This window comes from Mya arenaria, chromosome 2, assembly GCF_026914265.1.
Source record: "Mya arenaria isolate MELC-2E11 chromosome 2, ASM2691426v1".
Lineage (NCBI taxonomy): Eukaryota > Metazoa > Mollusca > Bivalvia > Myida > Myidae > Mya > Mya arenaria.
In genome coordinates, this window is record NC_069123.1 from 41212595 (window position 1) to 41235215 (window position 22621).

The 22621-nt window shown below is 39.3% G+C and overlaps 2 protein-coding genes and 2 pseudogenes across 2 annotated transcripts; all 4 read left to right on the forward strand.

The window, feature by feature from the left end:
• The first annotated feature begins 7165 nt into the window (after positions 1 to 7165).
• On the forward strand, positions 7166 to 7981 carry LOC128214850 (putative deoxyribonuclease TATDN2). The gene is made up of 2 exons (XM_052921536.1): positions 7166 to 7338; positions 7588 to 7981. The coding sequence occupies exons 1-2, from the start codon at positions 7166 to 7168 to the stop codon at positions 7979 to 7981; spliced, it is 567 nt and encodes a 188-aa protein (XP_052777496.1).
• A 799-nt stretch (positions 7982 to 8780) lies between these two features.
• On the forward strand, positions 8781 to 11425 carry LOC128214859 (uncharacterized; annotated as a pseudogene).
• Positions 11426 to 12809: 1384 nt separating this feature from the next.
• Positions 12810 to 17661, forward strand: LOC128214865 (uncharacterized). The gene is made up of 3 exons (XM_052921558.1): positions 12810 to 13497; positions 13960 to 15503; positions 16818 to 17661. Exons 1-3 carry the CDS (start codon positions 13177 to 13179, stop codon positions 17659 to 17661), a joined length of 2709 nt encoding a protein of 902 aa, XP_052777518.1. The 5' UTR covers positions 12810 to 13176.
• Positions 17662 to 17812: 151 nt separating this feature from the next.
• On the forward strand, positions 17813 to 21772 carry LOC128214869 (uncharacterized; annotated as a pseudogene).
• The last annotated feature ends 849 nt before the right edge of the window (positions 21773 to 22621 follow it).

Here is a 22621-nt window from a genome sequence, read left to right on the forward strand (position 1 = left end):
TTTGAGGGCCATGGGTGCAGGCATTGTCGAGTTATCACTCGGACAACCTTTTACCATTCCAGGTCACTGTGACCTTGACCTTTAGCCCAATGACCCCTAAAATCAATAGGGACCATCTTCTGGCCAGGCTCAACCTCCAAGTCAAGTTTGAGGGCCATGGGTGCAGGCATTGTCGAGTTATCACTCGGACAACCTTTTACCATTCCAGGTCACTGTGACCTTGACCTTTGGCCAGATGACCCCCAAAAACCATAGGTGTCATCTCCTGGTCAGGCCAATTCTCCAAGTCAAGTTTGAGGGCCATGGGTGCAGGCATTGTCGAGTTATCACTCGGACAACCTTTTACCATTCAAGGTGACTGTGACCTTGACCTTTGGCCAGATGACCCCCAAAAACAAAAGGGGTCATGTACTGGTCAGGCCCAATTCCATGTCAAGTTTGAGGGCCATGGGTGCAGGCATTGTCAAGTTATCACACGGAAAACCTTTAACCATTCAAGGTGACTGTGACCTTGACCTTTGGCCAGATGACCCCCAAAAACAATAGGGGTCTTCTACTGGTAAGGCCCAACCTCCAATTCAATTATGAGGGCCATGGGTGCAGGCATTGTCGAATTATATCTCGGACAACCTTTTACCATTCAAGGTCACTGTGACCTTGACCTTTGGCCGATGACCCGCCAAAACAATAGGGGTCATCTACTGGTCAGGACCAACCTCCAACTCAATTATGAGGGCCATGGGTGCCAGCATTGTTGAGTTATCACTCGGACAACTTTTTACCATTCAAGGTCACTGTGACCTTGACCTTTGACCCGATGAGCCCCAAAAACAATAGGGGTCAGCTACTGGTCAGGCCCAACCTCCAAGTCAAGTTTGAGGGCCATGGGTGCCAGCATGGTTGAGTTATCACTCGGACAACTTTTTACCATTCAAGGTCACTATGAACTTGACCTTTGACCCGATGAGCCCCAATAACAATAGGGGTCAGCTACTGGTCAGGCCCAACCTCCAAGTCAAGTTTGACGGCCATGGGTGCAGGCATTGTTGAGTTATAACTCGGACAAACTTTAAAATTATTTTGCCATTAAAGGTCACTGTGACCTTGACCTTTGGCCTGATGACCCCCCAAAACAATAGGGGTCATCTACTGGTCAGACCCAACCTCCATGTCAAGTTTGAGGGCCATGGGTGCAGGCATTGTTGAGTTATCACTCCGACAAGCTTTAAAATTATTTTACCATTAAAGGTCACTGTGACCTTGACCTTTGACCCGATGACCCCCCAAATCAATAGGGGTTATCTACTGGTCAGGCCCAACCTTCATGTGAAGTTTGATGACCATACGTCCAGGAATTGTTGAGTTATCACTAGGACAAGCTTTGGTCTACCGACGGACGGACGGACAGACGGACCGACATACCGACATGCCTGTGCAAAGCAATATACCCCTCTTCTTCGAAGGGGGGCATAATAACTGATGAAATCCTGCTGTGGGGACTATGGCAGTCTGAGGAAGATGTATAAAGTGCAACTGAACGATTAAGTACAGATAAAGATAAAAAAGCTGCACTTTGTGCACAGCTCCGATTCAGAAAGCATATTTTGTTACAAAAAGCTGACTGCAGTGAAGTGTATGCTTTTTCCAGAACTGTAAATGGGAAAAATGTTAAGTTGGGTGTACAAGAGTTGATACAAAATGTAAAGAAACTGGTTAAGGACGCGTTCAACAGCTGTCATCAGAATCAAGAAACTGGTGACTCTGTACCTCTCCTTGTTGGGCAGAACATTAGCCATTGCCAACTGGTCGATGAGGAGCGTGTTTGGTTCAGTGGCAAGATAATTTCCCAAGTTAGTCTTTGTATAAAAATATTGCACCTGGAATAATACTGGTTTATATTAATTAACCACTTGAACATGATTTCTAACAATTTATTTCTTTGCACCCCTTAGTACCCATATTCACCCATATTAACCAGCTCATCATAGCTAGTATATCTATAATGCATATAGTTATAGTATTTAGTTACTTTCTGAATATGTGTTTTAATTTTTTTACCAGCACACTAACCTATTTTAGAACCTTTTAAAACTATTGGTGAAAAAAGTTCAATATTATCATCTAAGTATTTTATACCATAAATTAGTTTCAAACTCAAATTTAAAATACATATGTATTTTGTTGTTTCACACTTAACTCTATTAAACCTTATTTACATTATTATTGGAATATGATTGGTAAATGTTTTCAGAATAATAGTATCTTGTCACAATTATAAAAAAACATTTAATATGTTTCAGGTACCAGGGTATCCGGTGTGGTACAATGTGAAGTATGTCGGGGACCCAGCCATCTATACCTACAAGTTGTTAGAGGACTATTAACAGGGGGACCTGAAAATCATTGTTTAGATGTATATTTGACTGTAATAAACATTCAAATAACTCTGGATAGAAGTTTTTTTTTCAAAAAAGTAACAAAAAAGGTGCATCACAATATAAGGCAAAAACGCTCAAACTTGGCAGACTGAAGTGTAAAAAATAAAAACTTCAAATCCCTCTATTTTTTTTATTTTTTCATGAATTTGAAAAAAATAAAAAGATTTCTTCATGTTAGGACTATACAAATCAATATATACACAAATATATCACTAAATTTGATTTTTACCAAAAACCACTTTCATCGCTACTAGTAAGAGTAATTCATCATTTGAGCATTTCTAAAAATTGGGTCAGGTCTATATTTGAACCTCTTGAAGCAAATGATAAGATTGTAGTGACTTTAACATTGAGAATTAAAAACTGAGAAATGCATTTTAGAATTTAAAAAATAACTTACGGAAACATGTTCATTTGTTGTAAGTCGAGTGTCGTGTATTTTAATATAAGTTTTGCACTCAAAATCTGATTTAGTTATTATTTAACACTAAATTTTGAGTACAAAACAATGAATTACTTAAAACACACATAATTAATTATTGCCTTCGACGCTGTGAAACTGTTGTTGTTTACTGAAGACTATAATCCATTGACTATGACACTGATTTTCAATTAAAAATGTGTATTTTACATTTACGAAAACTGAAAATATCCTGCAAGGTGCAAATTAATACCGGAAATAAATAACAACGGTGCTTCCTGCAAAATTTTCCCCACAAAAAAGACTGTCAACAAATATCGGCTGTTATGCGGTTACCCGGACCTGATTTTGTCCTGACACGAGCAAAGTTTGCTCGCGGGGAATGAAAGCATGGAAATACCTTCAAAAAAGGGCGAAGTCGACGTTGCAGGTTTAAATTTTAAGTAAAAAAACTTTTTTTTTTTTTTTCGTTTTTCGAATTTTAGGTGCGGCAAATCCGACGAACAAATGATCAATTTGTTGTGGCCTTATTTATTAATTCTATAACTGGAAACTTATTTAAATTGTGAATGCCTTAAATATAAGTTTGATTTAAGCAATATATAGTGGTTTACATTGTATATATTATTTATTTATTTTTGCAGGTGCCTGGTTATCCCAAGTATTTCAACATAGTGTATGACGAGGATCGCTCGTACACCTATAAACTGCTGAATGACTACAAGGAAGGGACACTGGAGATCATTGTATAATAGCTGGGAGCTGTAACCTGCAAGCTGACATAATTAAAATGATATAAATCAATTTTCCTTTGAATATTACATGTAGTCTAAGGAAACGATATATTGAAATCCGAAGGTGATCGTCTTTGAAAACTTATAACTTTTTCTGTGATTGTGTCATATTAAAATGGATTACATTTTTGTTTTTGTCTTGAAATTCCCTTTAAAATGATATATAACATTTGCAATTTTGGAAAAAAAATGAAAATTGTTTGTTTATGCTACAGGATGGTGTGGAAAGAGTAGTAGCTTATGGTAGTTATGCTCTGACTAAGGAGCAACGCTGTTATTGCACAACTTGGAAAGAGCTGCTTGCTGTCATAAGATTTACAAGGCAATTTAAGCACTATTTGCTCAGTAAGCCTTTTAAGGTCAGATTCGACCACCCGAGTCTAACTTGGTTACTCAATTTCAAAGAACCACAAGGTCAACTTGCTAGATGGATGGAGGAGTTGTCCCAGTACAACATGGTACTGGAGGATCGTGCGGGTAAGAAACATGTTAAATGCGGACGCGCTTTCGTGTAGACCTCATCCGGGCGTATGCCCTTTATACCAAGTAGGGGTACGGGTGACTAACCTCCCTTGTGGTGGCTGTAAGTATTGTGTGAGAGCTGATAGCCAATGGGGTATTTTTTCACAGGATGTGGATTATGCGGTTTCTTTGGCAGCGCAAAGGGCTGAGAGAAGGTAGTGCCTTCAAGCACCTGGAGCCCGTGAGCGACTGTCAAGGGGGAGCTGCAGCCTGAATGGTAGTGCACCACCGGGGATGACCCCGCAGTCACAGGGTGATAGTGCGCACACTGAGTCAGAAAGTACACAGGTACAGTTTAGTAAGTGCCTAGTTTTGGGTAACAGTGGCAAGGCGGGAGACGAAGAAGGTTTACTTAGGGTTAATAGTGACTTTACAGTATCAGCGGCAGCAATATAGGGCCGAAGGAGGATACAATTGCATATAGTTGCATACCAACAGAAGGAGAAACAGGGGATGTGGAGGTATACATTGAGATAAGTAGGTCAAAAAATGAATCCAATGTAAAAGTTTATGGTATACAGGTGCCCAATGGCATTCATACTTGTTGGGGTTTTGATATAGAAGACTTGCAAAAGTCCCAGTTCGAGGACTCTGATCTTGCTATTTTGTTAAATTGGTTAAAGGACACAATAAGTCCTAGTGAGCGGGATCCATTTCTAACAAGTTCATGTGCTAAGGCATATTGGCTCAATAAAGAGCAGTTTCTACTAATTGAAAATGTTCTTTATAGGTCTATATATCCAAGAAGGATGAGGATAAATACCTAGTGATCACACGATCATTACGGGAGGAAGTTATGATGCTGAACCATGACATACCATCTTCAGGCCACCAGGGAGTAGCCCCCACAAAAGCGCGCCTGAAAGAGAAGTTTTACTGGTATCGTATGGGCGATGACATCGCTAACTATATTGCTACCTGTCCACCGTGCAATCAGCATAAGAAAAAGGACAAGGAAAAAAAGATATGGTGTTACTCCTTTAAAAGGGTATCAGGCTGGAGCGCCGATGGAAAGAGTGCATTTAGTTTTTTTGGGTCCCTTACCTGTCATTGCTAGGGGTAACCAGCATGTGTTGATGATGGTCAACCAATTTAATAAATGGGTCGAATGTGTACCATTACCAAACCAAACAGCGGAGGTAACAGCTAAGGCAGCTGTTGACCAGTTTTTCTCTAGATTTGGGTACCCATTTCAGGTCTTTTCAGACAATTTTGAGTCAAACTGCTCACAGCCATTTGTGACTAGAAATTCATAAAGCTAGAACAACCCCCTATCGCCCAGCGGCAAACGGGCAGGTCGAAAGGTACAATCGTACGCTAATGGATGCAGTGAGATACTATATACGAGATTCACAAGATCAGTGGGACCTACATTTACCTCAAATTGCAGGGGCTCTTAGGAGTGCTGTGAATCGTAGTACAGGATTCACTGCAAATAAACTCATGTTAGGCCGTGAGGTAAATACCCCTGCATATCTCATGTTCCCGCAATCAATGGGTACTCTGGTTTCAGCAGATACTTATGTTGCTACTCTAGTAAAGAATATTGAGGCAGCATATGAGGTGGCAAGGAAAAACTTAGACACATCTCTCAAGCGCATGAAACAAGACTATGACGTGCGTGTGCTCCAGAGACCATACGCTTAAGGTGATGTGGTGTTTGTCTTGGACAGTGCAGTGATCAAAGGCAAGTGGCGGATGCTTTCGCCGCGCTGGAAGGGGCCAGGGGTGGTTGTGGAGATACTTTCTTTTTCTCTTTTCAGAGTACAACTTCGCAGATCTCTGTTGGTGGTCAACCATGATCGTATCAAACCTTACAGGGACAGACAGTTGCCTGGGTGGATCTTAAGAGTTGCTGAAAAACCCACAGAAGGGGTCAGGTAACAGGGTGGTGGATAATACCCTTTATTGCATTTGTAGGCAGCCGTGGCAAGGTCGCTTTATGATTCAATGCAACGCCTGTGACAAATGGTTTCATGGGTCATGTGTAGGTGAAACGGCATCGGACGCCCCTACTATTGATAAGTACTGGTGTAAGCAGTAAAATCTCAATATGTACCATTTTCTATTTCCAGACATGGCTGAAAAAGACGAGATTGTCATGCCGGCGAGAGATGTTCGGATATTTGATAATCCTGACATAGTGCGGGTGGCCTACATGATGGAGAGGGTGAAAGAGGCATTGGATGAGGATAAGCTCCTTCGGAGTCCCTTGCATCAGGACATGGAATTGGTAATGGCGCATCTGTCAGTGTCTCCGGGACGCTTGCCACAAAAGGCCTCTAAGACAAACGCGGAGGCCTCCACGCCAAACCACCAGCTCTGAGGTCTTCTCCGAGGAGGGGGGAGGAAAGGGTCGGGTTCCCACACTCCAAAGGTCACCTGTAAGGCGTGGCGGTAGAGGATCGGGATCCCAGACTCCTAGATCTCCAGTTCGGAATGTGAGAGGTAGAGGACGGGGGCAGTCAAGGAGTACTGTGGAAAGAAGGCCTGTGCCTTCTTTTCGTTACGGAAAGAGACAATATGAGAGCCGTTCTCCTTCAAGGGACCAACGTTCTGCGAAGAAAAACCGGCAAGGACTGTGTGTTGTATCGAACTGTGATGTCCAGTTGTCTCAGGCTCATGCATTTCAGAACCATGTGCCGGGTATCTTTAATGAAAATCAGCACATGAATGAAGAGGTATCGGCGATTCAAGTAACTGCGCTGAATGTGATGGCCCGGATGTTGATTGGGTCCAGTGACTTGGAAAGAACCATGCGAATGGTGAACATGTCCATGGGACCATGTCCATCCTTCATGTTCAGTTAGCATCAACGCCAGTGCGTTGACGGGGTATGAAAGATCTTAGGGATATCTGCTCCGGATACTTGTGATGTGTTTTCGCTTACATCTCCGGCGGATTTGGTTCATTGGAGAGCACAGCTAGTGCTGTGTGATCTCCTGGGTTGTGAGAGAACTGCGTCCCTTAGAGAGGAATTCAGGGGAGTGATGGAGTTGGAGAAACCCCTTGGGTGGGACAGTCACTTTCATTTGGCCAGTATGGCCAGTAGGGCGCGTCTTCCTGTGATGGACATTACTACCGTGCTAGAGTGTCAGCCCAGTGATAGTGACTTTGCCATTAAGCTGGAGGGGGGCGTGGCTGTGTTCTGTGACCCGAAGTCGTATCCAAGTACCCTTTATGAACAGGGGCATCTGGACTGCCTTAGGGATTCACCCTAAATCAACCTTTGATATGTCGGAGGATGATTGGAATAATTCTGAAAGGTGTTTGGCTCTGCCAGGGTATGCGCACTCCGAGAAGTGGGGTTGGACTATACTCTGCCGCCGAAAAAATGGAATATGCAACATCGAGTTCTTGACAGGACATTATGTAAATTGAGGGGGAATCAAGTTATGGTGTTGCATGCAAGGGCGAGGGAACAGGAGGACAACCTGTGGCAGCTGCTGTATATGCTAAAGGGAAGGGTGAAGCCCAGCCAACGTATACATCTTCATTGTTTAACGGGTGATCGGGAAACCGTGGATTTGTTGGTGACGGAGTTCCCCAATGTGTGCTTTGGCTACACAAGTTTGATTGCTAGTTGCTCAGAGACAACTAAGGAGGCACTACGAGCCTTGGATCCGAGTAGGCTGCTGCTAGAGACCGACTCTCCATTCTTCAAAGCGAAGGGGGCTAAGTTAGGGAGTCCACTACACCTGAGAACCATGGCCAATGCCGTGGCGCGGTACAGGTCGGAGTCGTGGCAGGAAATACTACAGCTAGCTTGCTCCAATGGCAAGCGGCTGTATGCGCCCTCACAGTAGGGGGTGGCGTTGCCTCTACTCAAGCTGGGTGAGGGGAGGCGAGAGGATCATGGTGGTACAGCGACTATCATGATGGCACAGCAGTGAGTCATGGAGCATTCTGGTATCGTCTGCTATGGAATACAAGGTAACACTTCTTTTTTAAAATGGGGGTGGGGAGTGTAGTGGTTGTTCCTCAGCAGGAACTGTTGAGTGCTCCACCGGGATGATAAGCGTGACGGTTCCCGAGCGGGCACTGTTGAGTGCACCGGTGTTTAGGTAAAAGGGTCGGTGTTACTGAGTTGGAAGGCAGGAGAGCAGACGTGCACAATTCAACTGACTGATTTCTTTTGCTCAATAATATCTTTAAAACTTCACGATATTAGGTGAGATACATTAATTCAAACAGTGACTGTTCAACCCAGCCTCCTGAAGAACTTGACCCAAGCCAAGACCTGTTTGACCCAAGCCAAGACCTATTTGACCCAAGCCAAGACTGATTTGAACCTCAGGTAAGTTTATTGTCTTGACTGTTAAACTTAAAAAGTGTTTATTTTTGTCATTTTTTTTTCTTGTTGGTAAATATTCCAATAGTTCACATAGCCTGTAAGCCGAAAGGCACATTGTTGCACATATGTTTCCCCTTACTTTTAACTGTCCTTACTGTGTAAATATAAACATTTATCATTGCTATGTTTATATTTTGAATGATTATGTTGATAATTACATTTTTAATGTGCTTAAACAAACTTGTGGACAAAACCATATATGCTTTTTGAGGACAGTGAACAGAAAGGCAGTTTAGTTACCTCTTGAGGAAATGATAAAAAATGTGAAGGCACTGGTCAGAGATGCATTCAGGAATGAACGACAGCATCAAGTGACAGACAATACTGTCCCTCTCATAGTTGGACAAAAGATCCGCCATTGCCAGCTAGTCAATGAGGAACAGGTCTGGTTTGATGGGAAAATAATTTCTCAAGTGTGTGCTAGATTAATAGTGAGACATGACAGTCTCTATTACATGTGTAGCTTCTTTTCTAATGTAATGCTTTTACTATTTTATTTATTTATTTATTTACTGATTTGATCATTTTATTGTATATATACTAAATATTTTCGTTTTTTACTAATATCCTATATCTTACTAATTGGATTCTTAACATCTATTTCTAATTATAAAAAGTAATTATTATACTGAACAAATGTGACTGTAAACTTTCATTATCAAAGAATGTTATTAATTTCTATCTGACTGTGTTTTAATAATACAGTGACTAAACTTCCAAAAATAAGTGATTGATTGATTGATTGATCTGGAACATTCAACATTGATAAAAGTAATTACATTTTATTATTGAAGTCATGATTAAATGGTTTCTTTTCATCATTATCTCATTACAGGTTCCAGGCTATCATAGTTGGTATAACTTCAAGTATGTGGGGGATGCAGCCATCTATACCTACACACTGATGGATGACTACAAGCAAGGGGACCTTGTGATTGCTTTGTAGAACTTTATAGTAATTAAATCTTTCATGAAATTTTAGCTTTATTGATGTCTGAATGTTTAGAACTTGATGAACTCTATTTTTTTAAACATTGAGGTCAGTCAGTGCCTGTCTCAATAATAGTGAACATTTTTTTTTTGTAATGGCATCCATTTTTAACAGAGTATTATTATATTACAAAATAATAAATAAAACTAGCATCATGCATTATATCTATGACAAAATACACACAAAACAAGCATCTGGATAAATTTGACTTACAAAAGCAAGAAAAGGGGTTAAAACAATTTAAGAGATTTAGGCTTGCATCTGGTTTAGGAGAAAAAGATCGTGAAAGAGTGAAAGTTAACATTTGAATATATTAAATGGGGCCAGAAGCAGAAGAAGTTGTGTCATCCTTTAATCTTTTGAATGAAAACAGCAAGAAATTTGACCCTCTAGTGGAAAAACTAAATCAGCATTTCATTCGAGAGAGCCAAATTCAACCAAAGAACACAAATGTCTGGTAAAGCGTGGACAGTTTCATCACAGAACTATACCATTTGGCAGAAAATTTTGAGTTCAGGTATTTACACGATAGTTTAACCCTTTCATTTGCGAGAGCACGCTTTCAGGCGCACTTTTATAGTACAATAGGGTATCGTTTTTTATGGTAGTTTTCACAAGGTATAAAATATTCTGGACACCGGTTAAACTGGTAAACATTTTTTGTCAATATAACATAAGAAAAACACAATTTTAAGGTTCGTACGAGGTGTAACAATGACTAAGAGGGTTTGGTATACTGCGGAAGAGGCTCGGTGAATTATTATGTTATTGCCAGATGATGATGAAAGCGATGACTCTAGTTTTTCGGGGGAAGATGGTGATTTAGATGCTGGAAATTTTAGCAATACACCGATTGACAGTTTCGCACTGCGCATGCATAGTATCGGAAGTTTGGTTAGAGTTATCTTGCCTGAATTGCGAGTAAAATAATCAACAAAACGAGCAAAATGGCACTGTGAAGTCCAATGGGTCTTACTGGCTAAAGAAGTGGAAATCGCAGTTGTGCGATGTGCGTGGTTGTTAACATAAGGACAAACTATGCTCATCTGAACCACCATTTAGGTAAGTTGTGAATATGTATGAACAATTGGTGAAATATCCGACGAAAATGGCATTATCTCCGCAAGTCATGAGGAAGTCAAAATAAAGAAATGTTCAATTATTTCTTTGTGGTTTTATATTAAAAAAAGGAAAACATATGTATTAATTTTCTTATTTGATAAATACAAAAATGGAAACTTCCCAAACACACTGTCTATTATTGTACTTACATTATATTGTAGACTGTAATAATGAGCCTACCTTATTTAAGTGAGTTGTCTACTCAAAGATTATATTAGTGTGGACTATGAATTTAAAAGAAAAACATTTCCAACCAAAATGAAGAATCCAGAGCGCAGAGAAAAATAGTAGAATATGTTCAAGACACTTCATTGGTGGAGAGCCCACTCTGCAGAACCAACTTCCAACATTACATATTGGGTATGAGGGAGCTGAGAAACGAGTGAAAAGAATGACCCTCTTGGAGGCGACAAAGCACAAACCTACTAAAAAAGCTCACGCGAAAGTGGAATCTACTCCCCCTCAGCAGGATATTTTTTTCGCAGTACCTATTTATGCCAGCGATCCAGAAGTTGAATCAATGCTGAAACCCAAGCTGACTGTGCCTTGGATTTTCACAATCCTTGCCCTCTTTCTTGGACTGTGTAATCTTGTAAGTGATCAGAAAATGAAAAATTGCTAAACTGCAAGCAGAAGTGGATTCGCTCAAAAAAAACAGTCAACTACTTGAAACACAAAGTGTACTGTGAAAACATAATAACCACTGATTCTGATACTAGTTTTTATACTGGTTTGCCGTCAATAGGAATTTTTAACAAACTTCATGCTTTTATCTTCGGATAGTGATTCGGATGGGTCTATACCAAATCAAGTTCCAAACCTTTGGTCTGATCATGGCACCAGGGGTGGTAGGGGGCGTGGTAGGATGTGTGGTCCTAGAGGTCGAGGTCAAGGTGTTGTGAATGTGGGAAATTTACCCCACCCACCACAACCCCAGGGACAAAATAGTGTTCAAAGATGGGGTGTATTAGACCAGCAGACTTTAGTGGACCACCCAGAGTTTCAGGGGATACATTGACCATCGGTGCCGTTAGGTATTGACTCTAATCCTGTTGATTTCTGGAGGCAATTGTGCCCTGATGAGTTAGTCGGCAGCATTTGTTTAGAAACTAACAGAAGAATAGGAAAGTGTGGGATGGTGACACAACTTTTGATGAAATTCGTGCATACCTTGGTGTGCTCTATTGGACGGGGATTCATCGGCTGCCGCAGTTCAATGATTACTTCAGTAAGGACTATGTTCTTGGTGTGCCCGCTATTCAAGCTGTGTTCAATCAGAGGAGATTCTGGCAGCTTTGGAGTAATATTCACCTGGTAAACAATGAAGATGCTATACCAGCTGGACAGGTCACAGTCACGATAAACTGTTCAAACTGAGACACTTTCTGGAAACTCTTCGAACAACTATTCGCAGTCACTACTACATCGGTCAAAATGTTTGCATTGATGAACATATGGTCAAAGGAAAAGGCAGGAACCTTTCAAACAATACATGCCTGCTAAGCCTGTCAAAAGGGGGACTAAAATATGGTGCTTAGGCTGTTCTGATTGTGCCTACCTTTTTCATTCCCAGCTATATACAGGTGCGACAGCTGGTGGTGAAAAGGGACTGTCGTACAGAATTGTGTTTGACCTTGTGGCACCAAATTTAGGAGAGCCCAATCATGTTTTATACTTAGATAACTTTTTCACTGGGCTGGAATTAGCCAATGATCTTCAGAAGAGATCTTCATACACAGTTGGCACAATTCGAAAGCATAGGAAGGGCTTTCCAGAGGTCTTGAAAATTCAGGATCTCACCAAGAATATGCCAAGGGGACAAATGCACACATGTTCGGATGTAGCAGAGGGACTTACCTGTACTGTCTGGCAAGACACAAAACTTGTAGCCTTTCTAAGCAATGCTTATTATGCCCATGGAGATGGAATTGTTGCCAGAAGAACGATTACAATCAGAACATGGGTGCAATCGATTTCTAGAGAAAATTGACAGATTTCCTATTATCAAACAGGAAAATTCAAAAAGCATTAAACAATTTGCAGACTTGTTAGATATAGCAGTGATAAATCTAAAAGATGGTTATAAAACAGAAGATTTGGAGAGTAATTATCTGTACCAGCAACTTTTTAAAAAATTACCAGAAAACATGATTGCTACATTTGAAAGATGGGTTGATGAAGGAAAGAGGTCTGAAATGATAGAAGTACTGAATGTATGGATATTGATGGAATCAGAGTTCAAAACAATAGCTAAGGAGACAAAGTATGGACTAGGTCTAGATACACCCAGGGAGTATAAAGAAAAGTTTCTTCGTAAAGGAAATAGATATCCTGCTAGAAAACAAATGTGCAAAGTATGTAATTATCAACATGCAATAGAGGAATTGCACGAGCGGTAACAATTTACCATAACACCGGTTGATCCGCCATCTTGGAGGCTCTCGCGTAATTTCAACTTTCTTCAGCAATTTATCGCACGATTTTCTTCAAATATATCGGTAAATCAATACAGATGCAGATTTTATTGACACAACATGTCTAAGAAACTTTCATTTGCTACGGAGTATAAAGATAGCCTGGATAGTGTTGCCAAAAAGCGCTACGAGCAGAAGATAACCATAGTGGGTGGGGTAGACCCTTACGCAACTGATTTGGTTTGGTCAAAAGATGTGGCGTGCCTACCCTCAGTTACGCATATAGACATCGTTCACTATTTACTCTTTACCCCTAGTCCATACACGAAAGAAGATTTGAAAGCTTGGAAATCACTTGATGCTGTAAACCAACTCTGCAGTGGATGGGTGCAAGAGAGATCAAGTTACAAGACAAACAACCATGTCATAGTCACTGCAAAGGTATATAACTCAGCATTAACTATAATAATGTCTGTAAAACAGTGTAAAATTTTGAATAAATTGTTTTATTTCACTCACATTTTTATGTGTAATAATAGGTAAGTTGGCAATGTAGTAAACTAGGGGTCCAGGAAACAGTGCACCCGACATGGGATGCAAACCCATGACCCACGGTATTACCAATGTGTTACAACATTGATCTGTCTACCCACTGAGCTTGCGGGCCGCCTGTCTTGAGTCAGTATCGATAGTCACTTCACTCCTACCAGCTTTATTTCTCGGTAGGATCATATTCTCACCCAGCCGCCTCTGACTGCTATAACCAGTAAAATTAGAGAAGAGAGTTTATCTCATGTGGGCTCGAACCCATGATCCCCGGTATAACCTGTTCCTTGCTCTACCGAGCTAGCTGGGCACCTGTCATTACTTATTAATATAATATTATCATGGATTTCTTTTCAGGTATTACATTCACAACGACTTAGAGAGAAGCCACTTAGACCCTGGGTCATAGTGAAACCAGATGGTGTTGTGGAGGGGGCCCACTGTAATTGTATGGCTGGTCTTGGAGAAGCATGCACCCACATAGCAGCTCTTCTGTTTTCAATATCTGCAGCTGTGCAAATAAGAGATTCGCAAACGTGTACCCAGTCCGCAGCATATTGGAAGATTATACCAGCATCAGTGAAGACCATAAGGTATAAAACTGTAAGCAACATAAACTTTACCTCAGCAAAAACTGCCAAAAAACATTTTGATGATAATTTGCAGTGCATGAATAATGGAGAAATCCCAGTTACAAACACCCCTTCAGTAAGAAAAGTTAAAACACCTAGAGCATCAGAGGCAGATTTCATGTCATTCTGTCAAAAACTGTCAGTGTTAAAATCTAAACCAGCCGTACTATCAGTCATAGAGCCGTATGCTGCAGATTATGTTCCAACATGTGAGAAACGAGACTTTCCTTTAATACTTAGTGAACTGAAAGATCCGGATATGATTGGTGAGCCATTGTGCACAGTACAATCTAAATGTAAAAACATAAGGGTTTCATGCAGCAAAGAACAATCCGAAAATGTTGAGGTTGAAACTCGGCTGCAGTCAAAATCAAAGCTATGGAACCAGTTCCGAGCTGGTAGAATCACAGCATCAAACATGCGAAGTGTGGTTTTTACAGACCCTGACAAGCCATCGAAATCTCTTGTAAAGAAAATATGCTATCCAGAGACCCAGTGTTTCCAGACTGAAGCCATGAAGTGGGGAACAGTGAATGAAAGAGTGGCTCTAAAGCAGTTTGTGGAGTATACCAGCCCAAAGCATGAAAACCTGCTAGTGAGAGAAAGTGGATTTATTATTTCAGAAGATCTACCCTGCATTGGTGCTTCACCTGATGGTATAACTGCCTGTGACTGTTGTGGCAATGCATGTATTGAAATTAAATGCCCCTTTAATGCTAGAAATGATAAAATTGATGAGAACACATGTGATTTCTTAGTTTTAAAAAATGATCAACTCCATTTAAGTGAAAATCACAAGTACTATTACCAGATACAAACTCAATTAGGTGTATGTAAACAGGAAATGTGCTTCTTTGTTGTTTGGACATTATGTGATTTATTTATTAAAGAAGTGAAATTCAATCCAATTGTTTGGGAAGACATATGCAGCAAGTCAAAAGGTTTCTTTGAGTGTGCGGTTTTGCCAGAATTAGTTGGTAAAGTATTCACAAGCTTGCCAGTGCCAGCCAAACAGCCGGTATTGAATACTACTGATAATGTCAAGCAACCGGTATTAAAAGCAATAGAAAATGTTCAGTGTTCTGATACCCAAATGAAACCTGTCTTACTATCAGACTGCGAGGAAAGATATTGTTATTGCGACCAGGTTGAATCTGGTAAAATGATAGCATGTGACAATAACGATTGTTCAATTGTTTGGTTCCACTTTACTTGTCTTAAGTTGGAAAATTCCCCAAGAGGAAAGTGGTACTGCCCAGACTGTAGAAAGTTACCTGCATTCAAAAGACTCAGAAAGAAATGAATTGTTGTCTGATTTTTAACCCTGTACTGATTATGGACCCATGGATAGTGTGTGATGTATAGGGCTTGTTGGAAAAATATTGATATATATTAAATGTGTGTATCTGAAATAATTACGCACAACATAATTATTTCACATCATGTACTTATGTTCATATCATTTATATATTTGGGATTGTCAAGCATTCAAAGGCATGTCAGTGAAACAAAGGTGGGAAAAGGCCAAGGAATTAGGTCTGTGTTTCAGATGTCTTCGAGATAACCATCGTGGGTCCAAATGTTAAAGTACAAGAAGGTGTGATATTGATGGTTGCACAAAGACCCACAATAGGATGCTTCATGATAATAAAACCTTGAATGTTGATGCAAATACCTTTCAGCCAAGTCAAAATATGAACAGTGAAACAAGGACATTTGCTACTCCTTGTAGGGACAATAGTTTTATTGCTTTAAGAACCATACCTGTGATTGTGCCAGCACATGGAAGAGAAATAAAAATAAATGCCCTCCTAGATGATGGAAGTACGAAAACTTACATTAATGAGCATATAGCTTCTGAATTGGGATAAGAACGCATAAAGGAACATGTCAAAACTCTGGATTAAATGTCTGAAAGCAGTCAGTACAAACTTTGTGTCAAATTTGAAAAACGATCAGCTTTGTTCGGTTCACTTCAGCAACAGAAAATACACAAAAGAAAACCCTGTACTTTGTGTTTACCATAAACAACAAGGAAAATATCTTCAAATTATCAAAGGTATGTCTGAGTCTGCCTTCCTCATGGTTTGCGGATTCTCAAATTAAAGTACTATGGCGTAAGAGAAAATGCACTTTACTTTATCAAATGCTATTTAAGCAATGAGCAATCATAGTGTTAAACTAGGTGAAATTACTACTGATTTTAAAGAAAATTATTTACTCTGTCATATTCTGATTTCGATTTAAATGAAGTTTAGAACAGGACAGTCTCTCTTTTATTTTTAGCCAAATCGGACCAAATTACAAAAGATACAATGGAAAAATAATAAACTGGTTCTTGGATAACAAAATGCAGGCAATTATCCAGATAATTTTCAGGAAATAGCTATAGTTCCAAAACCTAAAGAATGCAATCTAACCATTCTGAGAGAGGAAAGTATCATCACATGTGAAGAAGAAGTAAAAATATTAGGTGTTACATTATGGACTTTAGATTAAATTTAAACATAGCAAAGCTTTTGTTGATTGTATAAAATCAGCAAGTCTTTTATGGTTGAGTTACTTGATATAATTTATGTGCAGATGTGGAAATTTGTGGGGTAGAGATAACTGCTCTAACAACCCAGAGACGAGGAGAGTTTTTTACTCTGAAGAGGCCGGAGGGAGTGGACGCCTGACCATATCAAAGGGAGTTTCTTACTCTAGTGATAAGTCAGCGAGTAAAACTGATCTAGTTCCACTCAGCCAGGAAACTTTAGCATATGGAAATGCAATGGAGGATGTGGCCTTGCATTACGGATACATAAGAAATCGCACCTGTATCATACAAGGCTGTGGAGGTAATGCAAGGTATCCAAAAGTTCATGCCTTCCAGGATCATGTCCCAGGCATTTTTGATGAGCGCCTGCCCCCCGATGATGAGGAGGTTCTTGAAAGAAGAAAGCGGGGGTTGGTTCTTATGACAACCTGGATGCTTGGGAGGCCAGGGACTTTGGATGAGTTGGTTGAGTGCCTCCTGATGCAGAGAGTGTTAGAGTTTGCAGATAATGTCTCTGTTTCAGACAGATTGAAGTTACATATGGAGGCTTTTTGCCGATATGTAGGACATTCGATTCCCGCCAATTTTACAGTGTGCCCACTCAATTCTATTGGGGCGGTACTTCATTATAAGGCATTGATTATAATCTTGGCGACGTTCCATCAGGAACAGCAGACCTATCTGAGAACAATTTTTGACGGGCCAGCAGATTTGATGAGGGATCCTCTGCCAATTGCCTACGATGCACACTTTCATCTGGACAGGCTGAAGAGCAAGTTGAGTCTGCCAAATTGGGCCACGTTGGAGGCCATCTGGTCTAAATCAGAAGTCTTGCCTGACATGGAAATAGATCTCATTGGATCTTGTGCAAGCTTCTGTGATCCTTAGACGTGGCTCATCTGACAATCCGAAACAATCAAAACAGGGGAAATCCAGGAAAAGAACTGCTGTTCCAACTGACAGCCTCTTCAGAGGTCTGACGCTATATAATGGACCCAACCTCCCACTCACCCCCCAATTGGACACTGTTGATGATCCAATGGACCTACCATTTACTACTACTTCTCCTCCAGTGGACTACGACTCTGAAATTCCGCTCCAACAACCCCATCATCAAACCGCTGGTGTTCGACAGCGATCACTGCTGGACACCTTTGCCGTGCCAGGACAATCTTCCCTGCCAAACCAGGGCCTTCACAACCCGATGAACATTTCATCCGATTCCAACAGTGACGATAACGCCCAGGACATGCCACACTTTCTTCAGGTCCATTCCACAAATTTGTTAACAGGTAACGGTGTTCAATTTACAGAACCTATTAGCAAATCCCTAAATCAACACGTAAAGACATTTGGGCTAACCGTTTCATTGATTTTGCTTTCCACCACTTCTCTATCGACTCCTCAATATACTCGACAATTAGACAACAACTCCAACATCTCTTGAAACAAAAGCTGGGAAGGATTTCTGTGAAATTGCATCATGTGTCTATAATTTTATCAAAATCACAAGTCTGCAAGGATGCAAGCATTTCGTTTTTTATTTAGACAACTGCTTCTCTCAAAATAAAAACAGGCAATATATTGCAAAGCTTTGATATGCATTAAATAAATTTCAACTAACATCAAATGAGCATAAATATCTTGAAAAAGGACACACATTTAACAAGAATGACAGTGTGTGTGCTGCTATCGAGAATGCCTCACGACACATGACAATCTACACAACACCTCAATGGGCAAGTATAGTTCAATCAGCGAGGCAAAAAAAGCATTACTTTGTCAAGGAAATGTCCTTTTCTGACTTTATAAACTTCAGAATGGTAAGTGAATGCCTGAAGAATTTCGACCTAGCTGAAGGTAGAGAGAAGGTAATTATCAGTGGGATCAGGCACCTCAAATTGATAAAGGAACAATGAAGTAAATACTTGCTTAAGTATGATTATGACTCTGCAGATTTTTTGGTTGTGAATCTTATTACAAAGGTTTGCAGGGCCACTGAAAATACACCAAATGCAAATGAAATTCCTCTTGCGCAGCTGAGAAAAGAAGCCATTCCAATCAACATTGACCAGTACAATGACCTTATCAATTTGTGTCTTGAAAACTTAATTCAAAGGCCCCACCATCTTTTCTATGCCTTGCTCCCACATGGAGATGTTTTGGCTTCCAAAAGTTGAACAGTTATCAAATAGAATAATTAGATTGACCACCACAGCAAAGCTTTTGTTGATTGTATAAAATCAGCAAGTCTTTTATGGTTGAGTTACTTGATATAATTTATGTGCAGATGTGGAAATTTGTGGGGTAGAGATAAGTAATGTTTTGAAACAGAACAGCTTTGTTCCAGTGTTTACTGTCTTGGTTAAGTGGTAGGTCAGCAAACAGATGGCAAAAAACTGAAATAATTTTAAATATTTGAGGATGAATCTCTTATTAAAGATATTCAAACAGTTTTATTAAAGTATATTCAATTTGTATAATGTATTTGTTATAGATTAATTAAATAATTTCATTTGAGAATATCTCCACGCTTGAAGGACTTATATTTTGAAAACAAACAATTTCCAATGCAAAGGGATATTGAACAAGATACAATAGGAACTTTACAAAAAATAAATGTCAGTGGAAAAACATGTATTTTAAAGAACAAGAAAGAAAATTTTACATCAGGGAAAACAAGATTAGCTCTTAATGCATGGAAAATAACAAAATGAGTATTCAAAATAGATATACTGAAAAACTAATTCTTAAAGTAATTGTAATAGTCCACTTAAATTATGTTTTTAATCTATATTAAAGTAACTTACATTCCATATTTCTGTCATCATTTCATATGGCTCCTAGCTTTACATATCTGTAGCTTTACATGTCCTTTAGTATTAGTTTCGTGTTCGATGATATTATTATGTCCCTTTCATGTTCTTATAAAATTATAAGATAATACATACAAAATATATATTTATTGTTATAACTTATGAATCATTTTATATTCATTATAATTATACTGTTTTGACAATTTTTATTTGTATGTATACTTATTACCCTATTAGATTGCAATCTGGGAGTTGAGCTAGTGAAGGGTCCCGAACCCTTGTGATACAATCTCACTCCAAAAAGGACCAAAAAGAGGTTAAAAATCTTGCTTTGGTTTAGTCATTACAGGTTGTTACTGAAATTAAAAGGGGGGTTGTAGAGAATAAATTAAAAAAACTTAAAAGAGTTATATCTAGTCTAGTTTTCCTTTTCCTAGAGATTAAAACATACACTTCCGTCCACACCTCAAGCCCGAAGAGCCCCGGTTACATTATGTTCATTTGTTTCATAGTTAATAATGGAAAGGAAGAGAAAGCTCTCTCTAAATTCTAAGTCATCACCTGCTAAACACTACAGTATTTTTTCCGCAGGAATTTACAATGACTTATGATAAGAACAAAGAAAAAGAAAATAGTAACGACACGATCTTGACTTAAAATAAAGGCTTGAATCACTCACTGTACAGTAGAAAATCTGTAGGGGGCCAAAATTGCCTTAAATTAGGAATTATTTCAGAAAATGATTTCAACGGAAGTCTTTTGTACTTAGAAAAAACTTAACAGAAGAGAGTCTCAAAGATTTGAGTGAGCACAAGGATGCTAAAAGACTGATAGAGGACATGATTAATGGTATGTTGCTCACAATTGACCTTACGACAGCGGCTACTAAGCCATGCCCCCTGATATCAAGGGAGCCAACTCTGTCTATGTGAAGGAAGCAATGTTGTCTCGCATCAGTTCGCATTCCGATATTCCAAACGATTTTGGGCCAAATTATCTTATCTTATATAATATTATATATTGTGACATTTCACTACAAAAAAAACAGAAAGCAAAGGGATTTGTAGCTGGCTGTTACATCGAAAAGCTTGATATATATTTAGAGGACAATGATTTCTTACGTAAATGGGGTGAAATATATCCCAGTCAGAGAAAATTGCCATGTTATCAAAATTAACATAGAAACAAAGGAAAAGCATGTGTCGCATACTGCAAATGAAAACAGGGGAAAGTTTAGCTTATATCACACCGGTCATTCTTACAATGTTGTTGAAAAAAAGATAATAAATGATCTTCCAATGATGAATGGGGAACTCGGAAGTGACATTAAATTACAGTTAAATAAATGCCTGTATATATAACCTTAAATTTTATAGTATGAGCAGATATGGTTTATTTTGGTAATACATACAGAGTTTCAGCTTCAACTGAAATACGGTTATTTATTTTTTGGGTGATGACAGTCTGCAATATTTGCATTGCGTAAACATTCACATGCTTTGTTTCTTGTTCTTGCAGGAATTGTGGAAATTAGCAATCAAAGCACAGTAGTAAAGAGCTCGACCTGTACAATATATTTTATCAAGAGTTATTTTTCGTATCTTTGCATTGACAGACTGGAGGTCTATGACAGGAACCATAATTTCCATAGGAAAGATGATCTTCAACCAGAATTTAATATAAGCCTTCCCAAGACCAGTGTATACAGAGAGGTGAATTCAGATGCTAAAATGGCACCAATAACAATTGAGAAGGCCATCAAATACATGGACCAGTACCAGGTGGAGTTTGATGAGAAGGTAAAAGACATGTATGATGACAAGTTTCTTCTTTACATCTGACTTTACATCTGACTGTTTTTGTCTTTGGACTTTATTTCGTGGGGCATGTAAAGCGGAAATGAGGAAAAAAGTGAACTATGTTGTAGACATTTCTTTGCCTGAGAATAGATATGTTTATGAAGTACAGTGTGAATGTGGAGCAAGAGAAGGCCCATTTGGACATTGCAAGCATATAAGAACATGATATATGCATGTTGTAAATTTATTACAGATGGAGAATTTAAAGTTGAAACACCCTGCACCGAAAAATTGCAGTCTTTCCACAAAGCGAAGAAGCACACAGGTCTCCCCAACCCCCATCAGGCTAGAGACTAAAACTTGGGTGGTGCAGATATTTGCTGACATTAAGATTTTGACCCTCGGCCTCAAATTTTTTGTAAAGTTACTGGTTATCAGGTCTTCTTTTACAATATCTGTATGAATTTTCAGGGTATATTCAAGACACCGATTTTTCAGACATATTCAACCAAGCCAATATTCAGGCCATTTCCAAAGATCATGATTATTTTGAATCTTCTCTTGAAGAAAATTTCCTTAAACAATGTAAGTTTACCAAACTAAGTTACAAGGACAGGGATGACATTGAAATCAGGGATATATATAACTTAGCACTGGCCCACTTGCCAATGGCGAAATATTTCTGATCTGGGCGACTGAAATTTTAAAGAAACCTGTCCAACTGGAGCCCGATTTTTTCGTAGCAGTACCCTATAAAATGCTCCTGGGTGCCAAGAAGTACCTCATGCAAAAGGGAGTGGGAAGATAACGTAACTGCTGCAGTTAATCATGCATCAGAAAAATCCAATACTTGGAAATTATGTGGAAATTTCTCGATGGCACATCAAAGCTGGCAAGGCCAGAAAAATGTAAATATTTTGAAAATTAGGAAAAGAATAAACGGCCAGTCCACAAAGTCTTGCTGGAATGGGCAAATGTTCAGTATGATTTGTTCTTGTTGTATGTCAGCTGGTCAGACAATGATATGAGTGCTAGTTTAGTGTTCAAAAAGCTACTCAGTTTTACTGAAAAAAGAGGTTAGTTCTACCTTTTAAAGCAATGTGGTAACTGAAGTTAATAAATATATTATCTGTAACAGTATTCATTATGTTATTATAGTGTTTATCGTAGGAATGTGTAATAAAATGTGTACACAAAATGTTGGGCTTGTTGGTTGATGCTGGGCTCATTGAT